At 42.2% G+C, this 23,672-nt stretch overlaps 1 protein-coding gene across 1 annotated transcript; it reads right to left on the minus strand.

Moving 5' to 3' along the window:
• Positions 1 to 1,085: 1,085 nt before the first annotated feature.
• On the minus strand, positions 1,086 to 23,429 carry SNX31 (sorting nexin 31). Its single transcript, XM_063299556.1, has 14 exons — positions 23,295 to 23,429; positions 21,754 to 21,828; positions 20,276 to 20,390; positions 19,516 to 19,580; positions 16,570 to 16,680; positions 14,335 to 14,425; positions 13,400 to 13,487; positions 12,549 to 12,618; positions 11,358 to 11,450; positions 8,557 to 8,760; positions 6,344 to 6,442; positions 5,296 to 5,373; positions 3,153 to 3,209; positions 1,086 to 1,970 (listed from the first exon to the last, which is right to left on the minus strand). The coding sequence occupies exons 1-14, from the start codon at positions 23,358 to 23,360 to the stop codon at positions 1,872 to 1,874; spliced, it is 1,311 nt and encodes a 436-aa protein (XP_063155626.1). The 5' UTR covers positions 23,361 to 23,429; the 3' UTR covers positions 1,086 to 1,871.
• Positions 23,430 to 23,672: the final 243 nt, after the last annotated feature.

Here is a 23,672-nt window from a genome sequence, read left to right on the forward strand (position 1 = left end):
ATGGATGGATGATATTCTAGAGGTGACAGACTCGTCCCTGGGGGAGCTGGGGGTGTTGACGACCGACAGGAAGCTCTGGCGTGGGCTGGTCCATGAAGTCACGAAGAGTCGGAAGCGACTAAACGAATAAACAACAATAGTTGACTCTATATTACTGCTAGCATATGTTCTTGAAAATAAAGATTTGTTGGAAGAACATTGCAATTGAAAAACCAGTCTTTCTGATGCTAGAAAAAGTAATTTCATATACATTTAGGCCTAAGTATATTTTTGGTAGTTTTTTGCTGTAATTTTTGTCTCGGATGCCAAGAAAGTGAAATAGTTAGTGTATCCTCCTTTTCTCCCTATTTGTCCTCCTTTCCAATTGTCTGTGTCTTCCTTTGCATGTTCAGTTATCAGGTAACCCTATACAGGAGATGCATTTGAGCAACTTGGAATACAGGTAGTCCTTGAGTTACAACGGCAATTGGGTCCAGAATTTCTGTCACTAAGTGATGCAGTCGTAAAGCACAATGTCATGTGACTGCATTGCTTAGGAACAGCAATCCCTATAGTCCCCACTGCCGTCATTAAGCAAGGATCATGGGTCATTAAGTGAGCACCGCCTTGCAACTTCCTGCCCACTTCCAACAACCAAAGTCAGTGGGGAAACCGGCAGGAAGTTGCAAGTCCCAGGAGGTTTGCAAGCAGGCCGGCAGGCAGGTCAAGGGCTACTGCCCGGAGGGAAAGGGAGCAACAGGGAGCACAAGTGGTGGGGGAGGCGCAGTGCAAGCACAGTGGGGCTTGAGGTGGCTGCTCTGGGTGGCAGAAGGTCCTATCCCAGCACATGTTCATCACTTGCTCCATCCCGGTACCGCTTCGGCGGGAAGGTAACGGCGTTCCGAGTCGTCATGCTGGCCACATGACCCGGAAGTGTCTATGACAACGCCGGCTCCAAGGCTTAGAAACGGAGATGAGCACCGCCCCCTAGAGTCGGATTCGACTGGACTTTATGTCAAGGGAAACCTTTACCTTTACCTACCTCCCATATTACATTACTATTTTAAAATTCTTATACAAAAAAATACTAGATTTGACAATATTGGAATGTATTGGAATAATTCCAATAGTCACAAGGGCAATTTATTTCAATTGTCAGTGCAAACATAGGAAAGGGGGAGGACTAATCAGACACATACTACACACAGTTTTGTCAATGAAGAATTCCTATACAGAGTTATAGGGCTGTGAAAAAGTCTTACAAATACATTTTCAGCCTGTATGAAGTGGATTCCAACTGAAATAGGAGATTTTGAGACATACTTTCTGCACAGGAAGTTCTTGCTACCATTCAGTGCATTGTATAATTTATCATCTGATTAAAACATCTAGGAAAGTTTGTATACAACAGAAAAGTAATGAGGATTTAGATGGCCAAACATTAAGCACATTTTCTCGTGACAGTTCCAGGGAACAAAAGGTGTTATTTTGACCTAAGAAATAATATGTCTATTTCTCATTTTAAGGCCCTTTTTAAACAATACAAAACCAAATACGTGGGTAAAATATTTACAAATCTCTTAGCTGTAGCAAATTGTCTGCAGCAGGATCCCCAGCACTTATGCTCCACTGCATCTTCCAGTATCACTCGACTGTTATTAAAACAATATAAAACCTGTCCTCAGTTGTGATTTTGACATAGTGATGGCTGGGACTCTAGATGATGTAAGTTGCTAGTAAGGATCCTGGCTGAGTGATGTTTTAAAAACAGCAAGAACTAATATTCTTTATACCAGTGAGTTAAAAAACAGGCAGCTGTTAAACAGAGGACAAAGTACGGTCATAGTTCATATTGCTTATTTTAAAACTCAAAATACCAACTGAAGTGCCAGTCACAAATCTTCTTCGCTTATCTTCTCAAATACACAGTCATCCTCATTTGATCTACTAGTGTACAGCCATTTTCTTGGCTTAAAACCAGAATGAAATATCTGTAGAGAATCAGAGATATGATATGTTAACCAAAATAAAAGCATTGGGAGAAAAAAAGTGCCACCAAATGTATGATTAAGAGAAATAATTATGGGTTGAGCTTATGTTTAAATGGTAACAAAGGAAAAAAGAATTTTCAGGCCTCTGATCCAGCAAATGCTGTATGGATATCAGTGCAGCAACTTAATTTAAACACAGCAAACAATATCATCTTACACTACAAAGATAACAGTTAACATCCATATAACAACACAGCGTGTTTGGATTGCTTCAAGTATCCTCTTTTGGCAATTAATATAGTTGAAATAATTAATAAAGCTAAAGTAGGTCAGAATCATCACTGCAAATAGGGATTGGTATTAAGAAGAAAGAATTGTGAATGAGGCACAAAAACTTGGGATGCTGTAGGAAGTTTGGAGCAGTGGTCTGATCTGAACCAGGAAATACCCTAGTAAATTCAGTCACTATGTTTCGTTAGCATGGAAGTCCTACTGGCCATTTGTAATTGTCCTGCACGGTACGTGGGCAAATTTTTTAGGTCTGGGGATTGCATTGATGTCCACAGAACTCTTGGCGGCTGCCCAAGTGGATGATGATCTTCAACAGGCTGCAGTCCAATGGCCCCATTCCCTCACAGTCATATACATGCTTCACCTAGTATGTTCCCTCTCGGTTGCATTAACACCAGTGACTCTTGGAAAGACTGCTATGGCACCACTGCCAATAATCACCATGGAGAGCCCTCTTGGTATTCTCAACCTGCAATCCTGATCAGAATTGAGAAATGGTGATTTGTTCTCCATGCTTTGCCCATTGTTAATAACCTGCCCCAACAGGAATACTGAGGTCCCATGAGGTTTGCCTGGCTAAGCACTGCTAAAGCCTGGGATGCCCATATACAGTATGCTTTAAGTCATTCTTCTCCGGAAAGATAGGAACACACTGGCTAGGTTTACATACACTATGGTTTGTGACTTGGCATAATGTATGAACCCAGCAACAGTATGTATGAACCATTAAGCAAACTACAATCAAAAGAAGCCATGGGTTAATGCAACTTGTGACGCCAGATGATGAGGTTTACTAACAGCTCCAAACTTCCAAGCATAACTGTCATGTCAGTTCTTACCTACTCAACCCACTATTTTCTCCACCCAAGTTATGTAATTTAATTCACAAACCTGACTTGGACGGATGCTTACTTTCTTAGCTGTATCTGATTCTGGATGTGCAATCTGCTAAAATAAATGGGTTAAATGGGAAAGGAAAAAGGCATTACACAAAAAGAAAACACAGGTAGCCAGCATGTAAGTCAAGGTTATTTCCTTGAGCTGAGTTCTTGCTTTGTCCAGACCCCACTTTGAGTACTGTGTCCAGTTCTGGGCATCATATTACAGTTTTAGAGAAACTCGAACAGGTCTGAGAAGGGGAATGAAGATGATCAAAGGACTTTGCTTTAGTCTCTATGAAATGAAGGAGCTAGGCATGTTTGTTGAGAAGAGAAAATTGAAAGTAGATGTTATAGCAGTCACAACTATTTAAAAAGATGCTACACAGAAGGTCAAGATCCTAGAACAGTGTTTCTTAATCTCAGCAACTTTAAGATGTGTGGATGCTGGCTAGGAGTTGAAGTCCACACTTCTTAAAGTTGCTGAGATTGAGAAACACTGTTCTAGAGCAGCGGTTCTCAGCTGGGGACCATATGGCCCCTTGGGGGCTCTAGGATATTTCAAGGGGACCACAGGTGAAAACCATGTAATGGGGGCCACAGCATGTGCCAAGGGAGCCACAGAAAAGCAAAGTGTGTTATACTGTGAATACTGTCAGAATAGAATACACATATATTCTATTTACAAGCCAAGTGTGTAAGTGGCAATCTTTTTTACCAGTAATGGAACCTGGATAGGGAGCCACAGGAGAAAAAAAAAGGTTGGAAGGGGGTCACAGGTGAAAAAAGGTTGAGAATCACTGTTCTAGAGGACAGTTATAATAGAAATAAGTTGCAGGAAAACTGATTCCAATTGAATGCTAGGATGTTTTTCCTAAAAGTTCAGTAGTGCACTGCTTATCTGGATAGATATACCCTCCCTTTAACTGAATGAGGCTGAACAGGTAACTGTGAAGGATGCTTTCATACTGGTAAGTGAACCATCATTACTATTAAGAACCTTTTATATCAACAGCATTCATGCATCGATTAACAGAAAGTGCATATAATCATGTCTTTTACTTTTTTGTTGTTTGTTTTCATTCTGTTACCACTAGATAGAAGATGGTTGTTGCTAGGGGGGTGGAGGAGAAAGCTAAAATTACTTTGAATTAAAAGATTCTTACACAAGAGGATACAGCATTCTTTAATAACATCAGGTATCTAGATTAGGAGTGCACCATCTTTTACTAAATGGGCGGGGGGGCTTCACAAGCACATCAAGGGCATATTTTAAAAAGGGTGGAGACAGAACAAAGAAGCAGACAGTACCAGGCCAAATAAATTAGTAAAATGAAATTAATATGATTCTCCATGTTTTCCCCTTCTAACAAAGGAACAGTTGTCTCCTTGTAGTCAGTCAAGCACTGGACTGACAGAATTGGCACCGCATCCAGCAAATGAGAGGTGGGCAGGAAGGTTTGGATGCCAGCCAGAAAACCAGCCAGGTGCAACACTAGAAGACTCAGGCGATGAGCCTAGAGGCTGAAGGAAGGAGCCTGCAGTGACTGGCACACTGCACCTGTTATTACAGTATGAAAGGCTTGTGAACAGAGGCTGCTCACTCTCCCACTCTACCTGGTCCCCATATCCAGGACTTAGTGCTTTGCTGCATTCCTTCCCTCCTACTCCCTTGTTTCACCAAAAGAAAGTTGAGCATGCAAGTGGACTCAGGGAAGCAGAGGAGAACAAAGAGGGAACTTGATGACTTTGCAATCCCCTAATTCTGGTGGGAGAATGAGGGGAAAATAGGCAATGGGATCCTGTTAATGGGAACAGAGCCAACCAGAAGCCATAGCTTCGCAGAGAAAACATCAGTTTTGGTCAGATATCAAATAACCAGCACAGAGCCAGAAAAATATCACCACAGCTCTTGGAAGGATCCAACACTGTATAATCACACAAGTCCACAGTTCATTTGGAACAAGCTCAAAATCCACGTGTGGAGATGCCCCCTGGTATTCCATCTGACCTCTTAGAAACGTGGAAGATTGTGGCAAGAAAGCCACAAGAAAATGCACAATATACTGTACATGCAGTAGGTCATCACACTGCATTACAACGATACTGCTAACAACATCAAAGTTCAGTAGAACTAGATTATCAACTTTGCTCACCATCTCTTGATCATCTTTGGTTGTTGTCATCAGCTGTTCTGATATTATCTTTTTTAAGCAACTGCTTAGGAGAAATGCCTGCAAAGATGAAAAAGCACTGAATTTAGTTTCTATTACAAGTCTTTTTTACTGAATTGTTTTTTATAATTTATATTAGTCTTGGCCTATGATTCCTACCATATTTACCTGAAGGTGGTAGCGAATTTAAAACATAATTTCCAAAATGAGGATAAACACTATAAAAATGTGCAATGCCCAGCTTTCTACCTTGTGAACCGAGAGTTACCAACTCCAGCCAAAACCAATCTTCCCTCCTTCCACCCAGGCAACAAAACAAGCCAAAACACAAAAACACAGGATGGAGATCAGGAGAGAAGTGGAAACTAAATATGGAAGGAAGAAAATGGGGAAAAGCCCTATTCAGATAATATAATTTCACTGGGCAAGCATCTCTTCCCAAATAAAGGATACTCTACAGAAGCATCCACCCATTTTAGCAGGTATCTGCAGCTCTGCACATTCACCTGCTTTCCACAGTCCTCTTCTCAATGAATGGATGTCTTAGTCCTCCAGTTCATAGGTAATGTGATCATTTCAATTCACAAGTAATTATTTGAAGAAAAAATTGCTTCTTATTAATCAAAAACTTTTTTTTAAAAAAAAATCCTAGCTGATATTTACATTTTCTGGGCAGGTTGCTAAATGTGGCACCATATGTTATTTTCCCCCCCAGTTTATTAAACTTCCATGTGAAATGAAGCCTACCAAACCCATCCTGATGTGAACAAAAAGGTGTAATAATATCATCATCTGGGGCATTCTCTCTTGTGACCAGGTAGGAAAAAGGGATATACTGTAATTTAGAGGTAAAACTTATGTTTGCCTGTAAAATATTTAGTTAATTGGGAAACAGGATTTGCTGAAACCTTAGGTGAGTCAGCATTAACAGGAGTACAGTATGTCCCTGGGCTGGAAGAGATTTGTAACCCTGATGTGGAGGTATTATGGAACTACCCAAGCATCTTCTTTTATATGAACCCAAACAAACCTGCTTTGTCTTGAAGACAATCCATCTCCACTTATCGGAATCATTGTACTCAATTCTGAGTTCCAAGAATTGATCAAGTCCGTGGCCTAAAACTGATCCCTGAGTAGTCAAAAAGGAAAAGAAGAACAAGAAGAACAAAAGCCGTATCAGAAGATCCTGAATTCTCCCATCCAGGCTGCTTCTTTTTATAGGCAGAAGTCACTTCTGCCAAGGCAGGAGAAAAGAACAAGTACATGGCCTGATTGGTGGAGAACAACTGAGACATGGAATGTTGCATTATCAGATAGAAAATGGAAAGCTTAATAATAAAAGAAAGCAGTTCCTAAATTGTTTAAAATCAGTATTTGCAGACTATTAAGACTGGGGCAATGTGATCCTGAGAAATGCCCTTTCCTGAATTTAACTGGGAAATTTTAGGAGGACGGGAGTAGAAGGATCACTTTTCCATTTCACAGTATGAAGATTTACCTTCCACCACCAGGCAGCCCCGAGTTTGAATAATATAGCAGAGACAGAAAAGGTCTTCCTGGCTCAGGGGCTTGAATCAAGGTCCTATGAAGGACTCCATCATGCACAGTTTTTAAAGAATGAGGATAAACTGCAAAATTTTGAAGAACAAAATTTCCTTTTCCAAGCCCTTTTATAAAATATATAAACATGCATGTATGGCCAACAGTTAAAATCATGGTTAATTGGTGAGAGCCCTGATTTTTAAAAGTTGTTTGTTGTCTTCTTCTTGGGCTGTGATTAGATGACCGTATTATCCAGGAGGCCTGTGTAAAGGGGAGGAGGACCTAAAAAAATGCTAAGGGTCAGATTCTGCCAGCCTGAGTGAGTACAGGAGATAGACTGTTAATGCTTTCCTGGCAGCTGTTTTCTTTCTGTAATAAAAGGGACATGGGCCAATCACTCCAGTTTGTTCTCAGGGAGGTCTTTCTGCAGAGACTTGCCGCAACTGATTTTCTGCTGCTCTGGGGATGGAGTTTTGAGGAAGGCAAGGAGGTTCCCTTGAAGCTTTGACAAGCCAGATGGTGACCTGGTTTGTCAGTTGGAGGTCCCACCACATCTGCTCTAGCATTTTTTGAACACAGCCCAGGGATCCTCCATGTCCATCATTAAGATGTCTGATGTGCTTCAAGCAACATCAGCTCTTGTTACTCCATGTGAGTACCAGAAATCACAACAGACTTTAGGGCCTACTGTTTAAGTTGCTCTACTGGCCTGAAAGACTTCTCAGAGGAAAAAAAAACACTTGGGAGAAACCTCTCAATCCCCCATTTGCATGTTACCCTGCTCATCTAGGTGCAGGAATAACTACTAAGATGGTCATAACCCTTGTTCATTTTCCTTCACCTTACAAGCAGCCTACACAACAGGGATCCAAAACATTTTGGTGTTTTGAGAGCATGTTACAGATGTCTCCTAAAATGGCTGCCACCTGAAAACAAGCTAATGAAGTGGTTCCCCACCAGATCCTCTAACCTCCCAGGATATTCTCTGCTACCTCAGCTTACCTCTGCCTTTCCAAGGCCACTGTGCGTGTTCCCAAAGCAAGCACTGGGCTGCAGCCCTTCTGAATTTTATTTCCAAGAGTGCCTAGGCAGTATGTGCAGGGTCCACAAGCACTCTTGGAAATAAAGGTGCTTGAGGATAATCATTTGCCAGTTTCCCATTTAATTTTTGGGGGGGGCGGGTGTTTAAAATAATTTTTTTTAAATAAGATGGAGCCTGGCCAGTGCCAACAAGTAGCTCAAAGATCACAGGAGTGCCCATAAGTGTCATGTTGGGGACCTGGGCTAAAGAGGGCATTTCCTAATAGTCTTTCCCAACTTGGTAGTCTCCAGTGCGTTTGAAGTACAACTCCAAGAATTCCCAGCCTACACAGCTGAAGGGAATTCTGAGAGTTGCAGTCTCAGCACATATGGAGGATATCAGTTTGGAGAAGACTGTCCTAAATGATGCCATACAATGGTTGTGCAAATAGCTTCTTGCCAGAGGTACAGGATGCATCAAACCCACACACACACAAAATCTATGTATGGGCTATGTGTTATTTTTCACAGTTTATATAAAGCAGAATTTTAATGCATATAACAGAACTTCTGGAGGAGGAGGAGCAACAGCAGTGGCAACCACCACCACCACCACCCTCCTCAGAAAATAATCTTTAAACACGTACTTGACAGATGCAAAGTTACACAAAAGGTACTTACAAGGAATGTGACCTGCCAGCACCTTATCCTGTTGATCTTGAAACTGACCTCTTTGATTTGATTACTAGGCAACTTTATGCAGCAGCTAATCTCATTATTTCCCACATGAATAGCAGCAGTACAACCAACTTCAGGGTAGTCACAGGAGCAAGGAGCAAGCTGTATATATCCGTAATGCTGGATCTCTCGAGCCAGCTCTAAAAACTGTGCAAGAGAAATGGCAACTGAAGGAGAGCAGTAGGTTACACACAACATGTGCAAAGATATCCAAGACAAGCAACTTCACAAGGGTCTAGATGGCTCCAAAGTCCATTGTTATCACACAATATGACCAAATGCCAGCTAACTGAGGACTACAGGATTCAATGCAGTGATTCTCCCAATGAAAATACAAATGCCAAATGTTACAATTAATCATAATGTTATGATTAATTGCTGAGAAAAATGTGCATTTCAGGAGCAGCCCACCAATATATTTAATTCTCTGGGTGGGTAACTTGTATCAAACATACCTTCTCTACATCTTCAGATGCTGAAGAACTGGAAAGGACACTCCCCAATAGTTGAATTCTACTATGGGGAATAGTTCCAAACATCCAAAATTCACCCACATATTCTAGAAGTGTCTAAAAAAGTAAGTCTTATTTTCTTATAATATATGATTTGCAATCAGTAACCTTGCTGGGTATATCTAGATCTAGATCCCAGTTCTTCCAAAAGTGTAGTCCCAGGCTAGCCTGAACTAGTACCAAAGTTCTGCCTCTCTTTTAAGTTTATAGCATATGGTTCTTTGAGTACATACCATACTGGGAAAGGGAATTGGAAGAATACCATCATTTCAAAAGGCATGAATCTGGTCAGAGGGCTGGATTCAGCCTCTACCTCCTTAGGTGAGCCCAAGAAAGTTGAGTACCAGACTATGTAAGGGAAAGCTCCAATCTTTGGACAGGAGCCTTCCTCCTCCTGCCAACCCTGGTCCTCTGCCTCTTCCTGCACAAATAGCTTTGCTTCCCCTCCAGTGACAAGGACAGGGCCATGGCACACGGAGCCAATCCAGCTGCTGCTGCTATAGAAGCAATGGCAACATATACTTGTCAGCATCACCTCCATCCTGCCTTTCCCTCTTGAAAGGGAAGGATGAGATGCAGGTGAAGCAAGTGGCCTTATCTGGGGGCCCCTGAGTTGCTAACCTGACAGGTGGCCTTATGCCTGCGGACCAGAGATTCCGTATCCCTGCAAGATGGAAACACGCGTATTTTGCCAAAAGGCAATGCTTCCAACGGATTGGAATCTGTTCCCATCTTTTCTGTATAATCAGTTACAATTTTAACTATGATCAGCCTATGCATTTTATAGAAATAGAAACACTTCAAAAAGAAATGGTTTGAATACATTCTGCATTCTGTACTCCAATTTATTTCTTGTAAGTTGCCATTCCCCCTTTCTTTTGATTAGAGAGACGCTCATAGATTTCAGGGTATACATTTGCTTATTTGGGGGAGGGGGATGAATTATAAATAAATTATGAACTTCAAGGCACGTTTGATGGAAAGACGGATGGAAGTCTAGCTATCCTTGAAATATAATTAAATGCAGTTCTGGCCCAGACCCATGTATGAATATACAAATTCCAGTTGGAAGAAGAAAACAGAACTCAGCTTCCAAATGTGAATCCAATTATACTGAACATACTCTAATTATTCCAACCCCAAAGGATGTGTGTGTTTTCTTAAATAGCCTTCTTTTCAGTTTTTAAGTCATTTGCAATTTGAGGAAGCTTCATAGAAAAGTATTTGCATGCTGAATACCTTTTATAAGTCTTTAGTTTCATTACTTCGGAAGAAGAAGGGAAGGGGGGCTTTAATAACAGAAGAATGAATCACTCAACTCTGTGAACTGCCACGTTCACTGGAACTTTGGGGGATTCAGGGCATGGGAGTAGGGGTATCGAGGGGAAATCCCACTGCCATAAGAAAAGGGTGCTTGATAATATTAGCTTTAAGATAAAAGCTTAAAAACTAAAATGGAAACATTCTCCCTAATAAACTTCATTGTAATACATGTTAGATGCATTTAACTTGGCTAAACTTGCAAGATTTTTATTAACTGAGAATAGTTAAGTAATTTGCATAGAATGGCAGTTTTATTAGTAACATTCTAGAAATGCCTAGTTTCTATGAGCCAAATCTCTATGCATCTACTTTCAAAAACATGGCTGGCTACTTATTACAATAAGTAAACTGACTGCTGTTGCATGACAATATTTCATTTTATTAAACAAGCACCTGCAGTTGGGAGATCAAGAGTGAGGTGAGATAGAAATGTAGTAAACACACCCAGAAAGATCAACATCATGCCCAAGCTGCTACTGGTGATTTGGTGCCGATAGCCACAGCTCTCAGTGGCTGTTTCCTCTCCATGCAGCTTGCATGGACTGTGATATGAGAAGAACAAGTTAATCTCTCTCTCTTTATCTTAATCCTGATTTCTCTTGCTCTAAATCAGTGTTTTTCAAACTTGGCAACTTTTAAGATGTGTGGACTTCAACTCTCAGAATTCCCCATGCTATCAGGTAAAGCCCCTAAAGCAATAATGGTGCAGCATGGTGGTTTCAACCTTCAGTTCTAAATGGCTAAATTTGATATTTAAAATTTTGGAAAAGCACAGACAGGGGGTTGATATTCTTCCTCAAACAAAACTAAAGAAAAAGACCAGCCTTTAAAAGTGGATGCATTCTCTGGCATCTTCACACGATAACATACGTTCTGAAAAGGACTATCACGAATTAAATATCATGTTACCTTCAATTTATTTGGTGCTTTTTGCAGCATTTGAAGCTTCTGCCTCTGTTCCTCAGTAGGCTTGACCCAGTTGATCTCTAGTTCCTGTACCACCTTTTTTTTTTAAAGCAAAACATATAGCCAAGTAAATGTTAGACTAGAATACAACTTGCTCTTTATTCTTTTTGATGCAACAGCAAAGCTCCAAACTCTTTTGGAACTTTATGCAATCAGCAATTCTAGTGGCAATTCCATGCTGGGTGAAAATTATTGGGAGGAGGCAGGATGAAGTTCATCTGGAGAGCATTAGTTTGTAGAAGATCTGGGTATCCTGGCTAAGAATTTTGGTCACTGCACTTCTGACATACGCCAAGGATATTAGGTTGGGGACGGTTGTTAGATTTTCTTGAAATCCCATTAACCCAGATCCTCACTCTCCTCCTAACCCTAAGATCACAATACTGGGTTGCCAGCAGTTGTGCTAATGTCAGTAAAACATCCTGCATTACTATAATGCAAGTAGTTACCATTAGTAGAACTGCTATATATAAAAAGCCATGAGTATTATGATAAGGAGCCAAACTCTACTTATTTTAGTATACAGATTAATTGCAACCCAGCAAGGGTAGCTGAAGAGAACATTCAACCATTAATTATTTTTATATATGTATTCCAATTTTCTACCAAGAAAGCCAGAGGAAACTCAATATAAGACTTCGTTACATTTTGATCTTTGTTTAAACCAGTTTTACAATACTGCACCATATCTGCTATTAAAACATCTTGCAGCCAGTAAATGACTGCATTGATCTCTGAGTTGGACCTACTTACTCTTCTCACCTAATTATGGGCAGAGCTTGGCCTGATCCCTGTCTGTGGAACCACTAATCAGGAGAGTGATGGCAGCAGATCCAGTTTCTAAAACCAACTCTCTCCATGAGCCACTGCTTAAGTGACTGATGCTATTCTTCCCAAGAACTTTTCTCCAAGCAACAATTCATTTTTGATGTTCTACATACTAGAAAGGATATCTCATAGCTAGTTTGGCCTTTATTTTTCTTGTGCATCTCATATGTTTATTTTCTGTAGACTCGTAGCAGGATAGAATTGAGAAATTGTGTTTACTCGCAAAGTTAAATAATCCACAGATCAGTTGCATCTCAAAATTTGTCTGGCAACGTTTAAAAAGACCACACTTGTTCTTAAACATACCTGTATGTAAAGTAAATTCACTGAAGTTCTACAGTCCATCAACATTTTATCAAGAGAAGGATCCATATACCTGCCCAATGGGGATAAAAATGTACAAGGAAAGAAAAGCCATTAATCTAGTGGCATACATGCAGAGACAAATTTAACCCAAATAGTAAAAAACTATAAACTGAATTTAAGGAACCAGTTCACACATTTTATTACATGATATGATCATGCTTGATATTATACTGTATGTACATGACCCTTAAAATCACTTCGTAATTTTTGCCTTATGTACCTAGAGCACCACATATAGACATAATACACATGGAGAAGAACAAGATTATTTCGTTGTTTTTATTCATCAGACTTACTGATGAATCCATTATGATGGTACAGTATGTTTACAGAATTAGTGAAAAAAACTCATTAGATGCTGGAGAAAAAAATATGCTATAGCTGTCTGCACATCCTTAAAATGTCCTTTAATTATTCCAATTAAAAAGGCTCAACATGGGTCTTTACCCAAATTCTCTAACTATAGACTTCAGTGGACAGGCCAAACATAGGGCGGAGATTAGATGCTAAATGGTAATGGACAATTCAGGTCTGATCTCTACTTCAGGCATGCTATCCAATATATTTCAGATATATTGGCTGATGAGGCAATGCTCCGAACTCTCAGAGTGACCCAGTGGGAATTCTGAATGTTCCCATTCCAATACATCTGGAAAGTGTCAAAGTAGAGAGGAATAGATTACTGTCCCACTGGCTATAACATACACAAAACTGATCCTATGACCTTTTCCCTCCAGCACACTGGTATCTTTTAATGTATCTTCCCAATTTCACTTCCGCTTCCTGCTCACCACTTTCTGATCCCAATCCTACAAGCCGACTCTTTCACACTCCGGAGACTCACATAAGGAAGTTCAAATTCTGCTAGTTTTTTCAACACTGGAGGAGGATGGGTAAGAAGAGAGGGGAAAAAGAGATATTTTGATTTTTAATGCTATTAAAAAGGAGTATATTTATATCTAAACAGGGTGCTGATGAAACACAAGATTGGTAGTGCTAAGTATTCTGCTTTTGTGCCAAGAGTAGCTGACTTTTGTGACCTTTATAAATTATGCAAACCTGCTGATCACAGGAAGAAACAAGGAGTAACATAAACACCATTTTCGTTTATTCATTTATTTCATGTTTATTCACTTCTCCTGTCTAGATTCTAAGATTTTAGCAGGCTTCCCTCATGTACTTTCAAATGTACCTTCATAGCCATAAGTGTTAGAAATAGGTGTTGTACTGGGAGAGGGAACCTGAAGTTCTTTCATACCCCTGTGTTTGTCTGATATGCCAATGTGGTGGGATGGGGGAAATGAATGTACTTTGAGTTGTCTTTTGTACTGAATGCATGTTGAAAGATGCTGGATGAACTTTTCTGCAGGATGAGTTTGCTCAAGCACAGTCAGATTGCCACTCTCTGGAAAACGGAAGTTTTGTTGTGTTTTGTAGAATTAAAGGTATGGTTTAGCATTTGGGGCTCAGATGCAACCTGCCTTGTACTCAGTTTCTTAGTCTTTGGTAACTAAATATGCCACTTCAGCAGTTATTCTGTGGAAACACCCAAGACAGTTGCTCAAATGCTGCAATGTTCAAGAGCAGAGCCTAGTCAAAATTTATTTATTTATTAAATTTGTATCACCATGTTATTTTTACATAGCTGTCAGCCATAAGGATTTCCCAAACTATACAGATGGGATGCAACGTGAATGTAGTGTGTGGTAAACAAAAGACTTCTTACCAGACATTTGTCCATTGTTGTGATCTTGAATAAGAAATAAGCTGAAGTATCCTATTAGTTCTTTAGAAAGTTCAATCTTATATGATATAACCTGAAGGAAAACAAAAGAGGCACTTTCCCCTTCAGCTGTGAGTTAAGTCATCAAATTAACTATTTCAAGTTCCATAGCACTATTTTAAAAAAATTACTGAGCTCTTATTAAGAAACTCTTGCCCACTCCTCTGTTGATTGAGTGTACGTGTATATACCAATTCTCTCCTGCAGGAAATATGAGTACAAAGCATTTTTTTCTCCCCTGAGTCTTTTTCAGATAGAAAAGTGGGATAAAATATTTTAAGTAAATAGAATATCGTTTTTAAAGAAAGAAATTCCCAAGTGCTCACTGGTGAAAACTCCAAATATTGTCATGGAGAAATAAGCACCTGCAGAGATATTGTCAGATTCCTCCGACCAAAAGGTTCACAGGGCTGACAGATATTTTCTAAAGGCTGGCTCTTTGGGTAGCCACAACACACCCTGGTCTACCTGAGAAAATTAGCTGAATCCTAAACCTGTTTTGATTGGCCTGTGTTTTAGCACCCAATCACTGTGGTTTGTACTGTAACAGGGGTGTCTGCAGGGTATGGTCCATAAAGACAAGATGGTGGCCACAACAGTGCAACTGAAGCTCCCCCCGTTTTTTATATGACTTTTTTGACCATACTCTGCAGATAGCTCTGTACAGTAATATCAAAGTGTGTTGTACAAACCATAGTGGCTGGGTTTTAATATTTATGGCTTACAGAATAAGCCAACAAACCACAATTAAGCAAGCCATCATTTGTGTCATGTCTAAGCCCATTTGCTGTTTTATGAGGCATCTGTAACAATATACAGGTAGTCCTCAACTTACAACCACAGTTGGGAACGGAATTTCTGTTGCTAAGTGATGTGGTCATAAAACGAGATGTCACGTGACCGCATGGCATCCCGGCACTCCCTATTGCTGTCATTAAGTGAATTCCACCAGTTATTAGCTGAGGACCCACCCCAATCTAAGCCATTCTGGACCTGGTCCCTCCCAGCCCTGCACCTCAGTAAGGTAAGCAACTGCCTCCAACTCCCCCCACCGGCCAATCTCCCCCCACCATCTGTGCCCTTTTGGCCACCCTACACCCTGCCTTGCAGGGCGGCAAGCAGCTCCAGAACCGCACAGCTCTGGGGTTGCTTGCCACGCCCCGGGAAGCCACAGCAGCCTCAGCCCAGTCATAGTCTCCCTTGCCTGCTTGCACTCAGAGACCCCTGCCACCCTGCCCCAGCTGCCCTTCACTGTCTTCTTGCTCCCGCTGCTGATGAGGCATGCCCAGCCTAGCTGCTGGGCCAGGCTGGGGCTGGGCTTCACGCTGTGGCTCAGGGGCTGCTTTTTGCAACCCCAGAGTTGCAGCGCACCAAAAAGCCCCTTTAGGCACCCAGCTCCACCATGGCCCAAGAGCATGGTGCAAAGGGGCTTCTTGGCATGGTGCACCTCTGAGCCACAGCGCAGCACAAAGCCCAGCCCCAGCACAGCCCAGCAGCCCAGCACAAAACCACAACCGCCCCAGCCCAGTCCCAGCTGCAGTTGCCCTCACCACCCTCCATGCCAAGGCCCCTGCCACCCTGCGCTCTGCCACCCCAGCTGACCTTCACCACCTTCTTGCTCCTGCTGCTGACAAGATATGCCCAGCCTGGCTCTTTACAAGGCAACTGCTGGCCATGTGAGGCCATCTTCCCCAGGTCTCACAAGGAAACTGCTGTGTGCGACCTGGGGAAGAAAGTCTTGTGTGGCCAGCAGCTGCCTTGCAAAGGGCCAGGCTGGGCACCCCTTGTCAGGAGGAGGAGAAAGAAGCTGGCGAAGATCAGCCAGGGTGGCAGAGCACAGGATGGCAGGGTCAAAAGGGTATAGATTGGGGGAGACAGAAAGGTGAGAACTGAAGCCCCCCTGCAGTCATAAGTGCGGGCGAGCTGCCAAATGCCCAAATATTGATCCTGTGACTACAGGGGCGCTGCAATGGCCGTGATTTTGGGGACCAGTCATAAGTCCCTCCGTTCAACACCGCCATAACTTTGAACGGTCACTGAACAAATGGTTATAAGTTGAGGACTACCTGTAGTTCAAAAATATTTGTGAACAGAAAGATTACTAGATATGCTTCACTAAATATGCTTGGACACACTTCATATGAGATGCTGCCAAATCAATGTGTATATATTACTTGCCTCTAGCACTCTTTCAGCAGTATCTGATGTCTGAATATCAATTCTGAGATACCTTCCATCAGCAAGATAAACATCCAAAAAAGCTTGTTGGGTTTGGATTTTAAATGTCTCCTGCAAGACATGAAAGCTTAAGGTTGGAATGCACAGAGGGGTGGTCTCATCAGTATGCTAAAAACATGGTTGTATTTCAAGAAAAAGTATTTTAGTGGTAGACTAAAGGGAGGTAAGTAATCATTAAGCTTATATCACTTTATCCAAGAAACCAGGCATTTTTCTCAAGTTATAATGTACAGACAGAAACTAGATATTTTATAGAGGGGAGAAAAAGGTATAGTAGGCTTGTTCATCAATTTATTACCCATGTGTTCAGATGTTACACAAAGTTCCTAGATAATCTATAAAATGTTTTACAAAAGAGTATACCAGGATATCGGAACATCTCCATTAAAATACATTTGATAAGTACCTTTAATATTGGACTAGATATTCACTTAGCCTTCAATGGACTGTTGTACATGAACTGCAATTGTGCTTAGATAGAATTTATTATCTTTCCGACAAATCAGCTTTCCTACTGGAAAATGATATGCAGAAATTTATGCCATATTTTTAGCGGAACCCAGGAAGAGAGCCTTTTCTGCTGTGGCAGCCACCCTGTGAAATATCATCCCCCCCAGACTTTAGATTGGCCCCAACCCTCCTGGCCTTCAGGACGGCCCTAAAGACATGGCTCTGCCACCGGGCCTGGGGATCCAGCTGTGATGGGGAGCTCTCACAATGGCTGTATTGAACTGATGTCGAATGAATGCTGCTGCTGATTGTAATTTTCTGTTTTTGAAATTGATTATGGACTTTTTTTTATATATCTGCATATAGGTTTTTAACTTGTTTTTATTGGTTTGTTTATACCTGTTGTGAGCAGCCCAGAGTGAGATGGGCAGCCATACAAATAACAACAACAACAACAACAACCCATAGCATGCCCACATCAGCCCCAGCTAGCCAAGCGACATATTGTAAAGAATATGCTAGCTGTGCATGTACAGTAATTTCACTAACACGCAAGGGAAAGATATGCAAAAGTTAAATCACAAGTCCAGGCCAAAGTTTTTGGGAGATAATGTGGCAAATACATTTGAACATGAAAACCCATACTTGGGATACTCACCAACTGCTTAATTAAAAGTTAGCATAGTTTTCATAAGTTAGCATAATTTTCCCCTCCTATCGACTTCACTGGGGGATTGAGACCTGCTCTAAGGATTCACCACTGATAGGGTGTGATTATACACTGGAAGGTGAGGTGCATTTCCTCTGTGCTGGCATAGTCTCACTGCCCCATTTGAATCACCCCATTTTAGCAGGCAAACTGGCAACCATCCAAATTTAACTGGCAAAGCTCCTGGGTATTCCAATGCTGTGTTAGTTAAAACAGTAACCTAATTATATCAGGACAAAGGGAATTTTTTAATATACACAATGTGTAATTAAACTTTGGAATTTGCTACCATGAGTTGTAGTGCTGACTAGCAGCTTGGCTGCTTCAAAAAAAGAGTTGGGCCAATTCACGGAAGTCATGGGGATCAACAGTTATTAACCTTGATGGCAATATGACTGCCTCTGAAGGCCATCTGCTGGGAGATTAGTGGGCTTTCTTGTGCAATTGGTTGGCCACCGTGAGAACAGACTGCTGGACTAGGAGGGGTCTGATCCAGCAGGGCACTGCTAATGTTCTTATATAGCAGGGCCTCCATCGAATCCTTCTTCTCTGCACAAAAGTATTACCGAACTTTGCAGGCACCTATCCAACCATGGAAATATCCTCCCTACTGGAATGCCCCATAGAGAGGTAAACGCACTCCTTTCAACCTCTCAGCCCTGGAGAATTCAGAAACAAAAATGCTACAACTTAAGCTTCCAGCCTTCAAGTATGTATCAGGCGGTGAGTGTCACCACCATTGTTAAATAAAGGAGATGTTGACATTTTCACATCAACACACCTCTCGCCTCTTGTCCTGACACAAGCCCAGAATATTTACTTAATGCCGGAAGTCAAGAAGCTTATCATACTTTATCATAAACCTTTCAAAAAGTTTCCTGAGAAACCTGTAAGGACAAGAAAGATATCAGGACTTTTACAGCAAAACCTTCCTCCTGTCACATGCATGCAAGAAAAAAAAACATTATTCTCATAATGAGCATTATTAAACTGAAAACCTAGCGTGTTAGCATTTGATTTATTTTTAAAGTACCTATGTGTTTGGGCTGCTTTAAAAGCAGCAATTTATCACTGAATGCGTGACTCTATTTTTAGTCTGGAATAAGGATAAAATGGTTAAGTTCAAGAATAACCTCCCAAAAGACAAAGCAGTCCAAACTCATTACCCGCTATGTATATAGAAGGAAGCAATGTGGTGGATTTCAGAGCTGGTACTCCTTCCCATGAGGGAGAAGGCACATTCCAGAGAGATAAAAGATTGCAGAGTCCGGGTTCTGCTGGTGGGAAAGTTAAGAGGTTCAAGGTAACTCCAACTTAGAGCCATTGCTGAATATTTACCCATAGGCGAATTAGAGTACCTTTAGTCTGGTAAGATTCTGCTTTGTGGCAAGAGCAATAAACAACTAGAGCTGGAAATCCAGCTCAGCATGGTTCTTCACCCTTTCCCCTGACAAGTACTTAGGAACAGCTCACTCTGGATGAATGTACTAATGGACACAAAATGCTGGCTGATTGTTGTGGGAGGAGGAGTAGAGAAAAAAAGAGAGGGAAAAAGAACAGAGGAGTGGAAAAGGTGTGACTGGCTGCCTGATACTCTGAACACCAGTACTCCATATTTACATATTTTGTTGTAGGCCTCAGTAACTAGCCAGCTTCTAGTCTACAAGGACAGGAGCAAAGATAATTGTTTTTCTCTCACCACTTTACTCTGAAACAGTAAAACTTACCTGCTGTAATTTCCTAAAGAAACTAATAAAGACATCACTGTTCGTAATGCTTGGATCAACGGAAACTGCAATAGGAAAAAAAAATGCAATAGAACAGAAAATATATCTTAACATATTCCACAGATGGTCAAGATAGACACAGAGGAAAAACTGTGCATACATGTACTAACCAATGGAATCAGAAAAGTTTGTCATACATCCTAAAATCTTGATGATCATGCAGAAAATCTCTCTATGTGGTCACTACGAGTCGAAAATGACTTGATGGCACATAATCAATCTATCAGTCAAAGTTTTGATGAAGGCATATAACTCAAAGTAAGTTTAAGATTTTCATAAAGTGTTTTCTTCTGTTTCCTATAGATTAATGCTTAATTTCAGAATGCTAGTACAAGGTGAGTTCTTTGCTCCTTTTTCCAATCTGAGGTCAGTACTTCCACTCCAGCCACTGCTGGATTTCCCATTCTACCACAGCATTTTCTGAGAGTCCCAAAACCTCATGAAAGACTGTTCAAAGAGCCCAGTGAGCTGCAGTAGGAAGGAAGTGGTGCAGAATTCCTGGTCCTTAAGAACTGAGGTAGCTGCAGCCCATTATATCTGCTGACAATTTTCCTTTAAAGTCCAAGTCACCCAAGAAAACATCTTTTTCTGCCCAATCCCTTTCAGTCATTTCTAGTCCTATGAAATCATAGCATGCACAAATTTAATGTGTGCTTCAACACTCATTAAAAGCTATTTGCCAAAGTAGTATTCAGTATACCATTCTGTAGATACTGTTCTAGCTGAGTTCTCCTTTCATCAGCCATTGACTTTGTCATTGCAAGGTAGAATTTTGGAGGAAATGAAGGAATTCCTTTTCCAAAGACTTGTCTTAGCTGAAAAGATAAATCATCTTTGAATGGTACTAACCTGTTACCAAACATCAAATAAATATTTTCTACTTGAAGATGTTCATTCATAAATTCCCAAAGATTATTTCCTCTAAGGATGTTGTCATTAACAAGAGATCAGAACTGGCCTCTTCTTATGTTCTTTAACATCTGATCTGATGTCCTAGCAAAGCAGCCGGTAGGTTTATAATGCCCTTGATGATACTACCTATCTGACGTTGTGAAAGCATCATGTACTGGAATAGAATACTTTGATGATGCAGCAGATTAATTAGTAGTATGTGAAAGAAAAACGACTAATGCTGTTTGTGACACCATATGTAGGCTATGTGACATAAAAATATACCATATAGAGATATTTTGGGGAGCATAGATGGAGCAGAATAAAACAACTGAACTGAGTGCACTTTTTGAGAAAAGTCTCAGTTTATAAAAGTAGTAACAAATAGAGTCAGGATGAGATATAGTAATTAAAATGTACTGAGGTATAAAACAGAAAGGCGAAGTAATTTTCTATTTATTAGGAAAATAACTTTGGCGGAAACCCATATTGCTGTGGTCCTCATATGCCCGCAGCAGTATAATTACTATGTGCACTCACTGAATAATACTCATTTTATTCTTCTCTCCCTCCCTTACACAACTGTTCAATTCTAAGAGATCTGAGGTAGGAGTGTCTCTGGTGGAGGGGTCAAGAAAGTCAAGCTAGTGGCTGCTACCACACAACTGAAGTCTGGGCCCTTTTCACACATGGCTCACTGTACGAAGAGTGAGTCTTTCACTGCATGGTCACAACCACAATTTTGACTGTTTTGATTCCCTCCACAGATACACAGTTTGGTGGAAGGGCATATAAACCTTTCCCTCTATAGCTGATATTCTTACGTCCATAGTTTCATTGGAATAATTAAAGCTTCAAGGAAACAGGCATTATTTATGCTAAACACCTGTTTTCTGAACATAGTTTTGATATTAATGGTCCTCACTTCTTTCACTGGAAAGCTCCAGTTCTGAAAATATGTGGAGGGAAAATGGTCCAAAGACAAGAAGGGACAGCCTCTAGTGACATGTGTATGCCTGTGCATACACACAAAGTTTCATGCAGCAATAAACAGTTAAAACATAGATGATTTCTTTCACATACAAAGCTAGAAAGATGTCAATGAGGCAGCAAAATTTAAGCCCAAGCTATGTTGATGACCACATCCAAACAAACATCCATCCATGTTATAGAAGGTGCTATCCCCTTGTGAAACATATCTTGTGGAAGGCTAACAGAAAATGGGGGGGGGGGGGAAAGCAGTGGTTGAGCAGGAAAAAAAGGAGGGGAATGAATTCTTCATCTTACCTGTTCATTCCAGCGGTGCAACTGACTGTAACGTAACTTGCAAAAAAGGAAGCCCTCCAGATACACGGAGTACAGCTGAAAATACAGAGTCTCCAAATAAATCCTTTTAAGATTGTTAAAGGAACTCACCACTTCCCATCAGTCATTCTCAGCCTTGCATTTCAATTGCCCAAGAATGTGGGGCTTCATTCCTGTGGGCCTAAATTGGCCCTGGCATCCCACAAGTCATGATGGTGGCTACAACCACGCCAGGCATGAATGAAACGGCAACACTTTGATTGCATGGTTCTGGCCACCATCTTGACTTTTCTGACCCCCTTCCATGGATACCCTTGCACACAGATTTGGCATAGCTTGACCTTCTCTTATTGAGGACTAGTCCTTTAGACTATCAACCTTAGCAACTTTAAGATGGGTGGACTTCAACTTCCAGAATTCCCCAGCCAGCCATGCAGGCTGGGGAATTCTGGGAGTTGAAGTCCACCCATCTTAAAGTTGCCACAGTTGAGTAACACTGGACTAGATCTTTACCATTCCGGAAGAGGTACCCATTATTTCAGGTATCAGTCTCGAATATTTTAAACAAATAAATGGTGAAATATATCCCACCCTGCCAAGCAAACAAACAAAAAAAAAGCTTGTGAATTTTCACAGATCACTTGAAAGGAGTGTCGCAAGCACAGTACAAGCACACTTGTCTTTTCTCCTTTTGTTCCGACACTTCCGTTGTGATTTTTAGTACCTCTTTCAGTGTTCATTCCAATTACTTGTTTATGCGTGTAATTTCCTCAGCAGCCTTAAGCACTAGCCAAGTTGGTGAAGTTACAAACCCAATCCAATCCAATCAATACCATCCTTCCCTCCTTTCCCCTTCCCTCCACCCCCCTTCCCTCTCGGAAGCTCCTTCTCAGCCATCCCCCTTCCTCCCCCCCCTCGCAGACGCTTCTCCTCTCCGGCGCAGAAACGCACGTCCAGGCCAGCCCGACAGACAACCTCGCTCCGCCGCTCCGGGAAGTCTTTGCCCCCGGCAGCCACGCTGCCCCGCCGCCCCGCCCACACTTCGCGGGGGCACTAACTGCGCCCCCGCCCCACAGAACCAGCTTTGCTCTCCTGCCTTCCCTTCCTTTCGGGACTACTACGTGAATGCGTGGGGCGCGCTCACTCTCCGGATCGCCGCGGTCGGTGGGGTCGGAGTCTTAACCCCAGCAGGGCCGCCAGCCCCAACCCCCTTTAACGGGACTGTCGGCGACCAAATCCACCTGCTTGCCCGCCACTCTCCCCCTCCGTCCCTCCCCAGCTGCACTCTGCTTCCCTCCACCCTTTCCCTACAAGGGTCTCGCCGGGATGGGGCAGCTGGGGCCCGGGGCGCAGTCCCCCCGCGGGGGCATCGCCAGCGCGTCCCGAGGGGCACCTCCTGGCGCGCGTTTGGGCACCTGGCAAGGTCTGCCGCTGCTGCCGCGCCCCTGCTTAGCTCGCCCTTCCCGCCTCCCTCGTGCCGGGATCCACCCGTCCTTCCCTCCCTTTTGGGGAAGCCACTTCACCACGTAGCGGCCGCCAAACTTCTCCAGCAGCTCTTCGGAGAGAGGGATGCTGAAGTGCATCTTCATGGCGCGGCCGGCCGCCCGGCCGCCCGGAGGGAAGGCGAGGGAGCCGTCTGGCGGGGCCGAGAAAGTGGAGCAGGGAGGCCGCCGGAGCATTTGTTTGCCCCACGTGACGGGGGAGGGCGCGGTTGCCTCCCCGCTCGGCGTGCGGGCAGCGAGGCGGCGCGGCGGCAGGTGGAGGTGGCCCTGCGGAGCGCGGGGTGGCCTCGCTTAACGCTACCGGAGGGAGGAGGAGCGGCGGCCGCAAGCCGCGGCGGAGCCTTCAGTAAGCTAGGGGGTCAGATAAAGAAAAATCGCTTTCCATTCGATTTTTTTTTT

The sequence above is a fragment of the Candoia aspera genome, chromosome 3 (assembly GCF_035149785.1).
Source record: "Candoia aspera isolate rCanAsp1 chromosome 3, rCanAsp1.hap2, whole genome shotgun sequence".
NCBI lineage: Eukaryota > Metazoa > Chordata > Lepidosauria > Squamata > Boidae > Candoia > Candoia aspera.

Coding starts and splice junctions, on each gene's coding strand:
- SNX31 (XM_063299556.1), bottom strand. CDS start 23,360: ATGAAGATGCACTTCAGCATCCCTCTCTCCGAAGAGCTGCTGGAGAAG. Junction 13,488..14,334: donor CAACAATGGACAAATGTCTG/GTAAGAAGTCTT, acceptor ATCCTCCTCCAG/TGTTGAAAAAACTAGCAGAA. Junction 3,210..5,295: donor CCAAAGATGATCAAGAGATG/GTGAGCAAAGTT, acceptor CATTTATTTTAG/CAGATTGCACATCCAGAATC.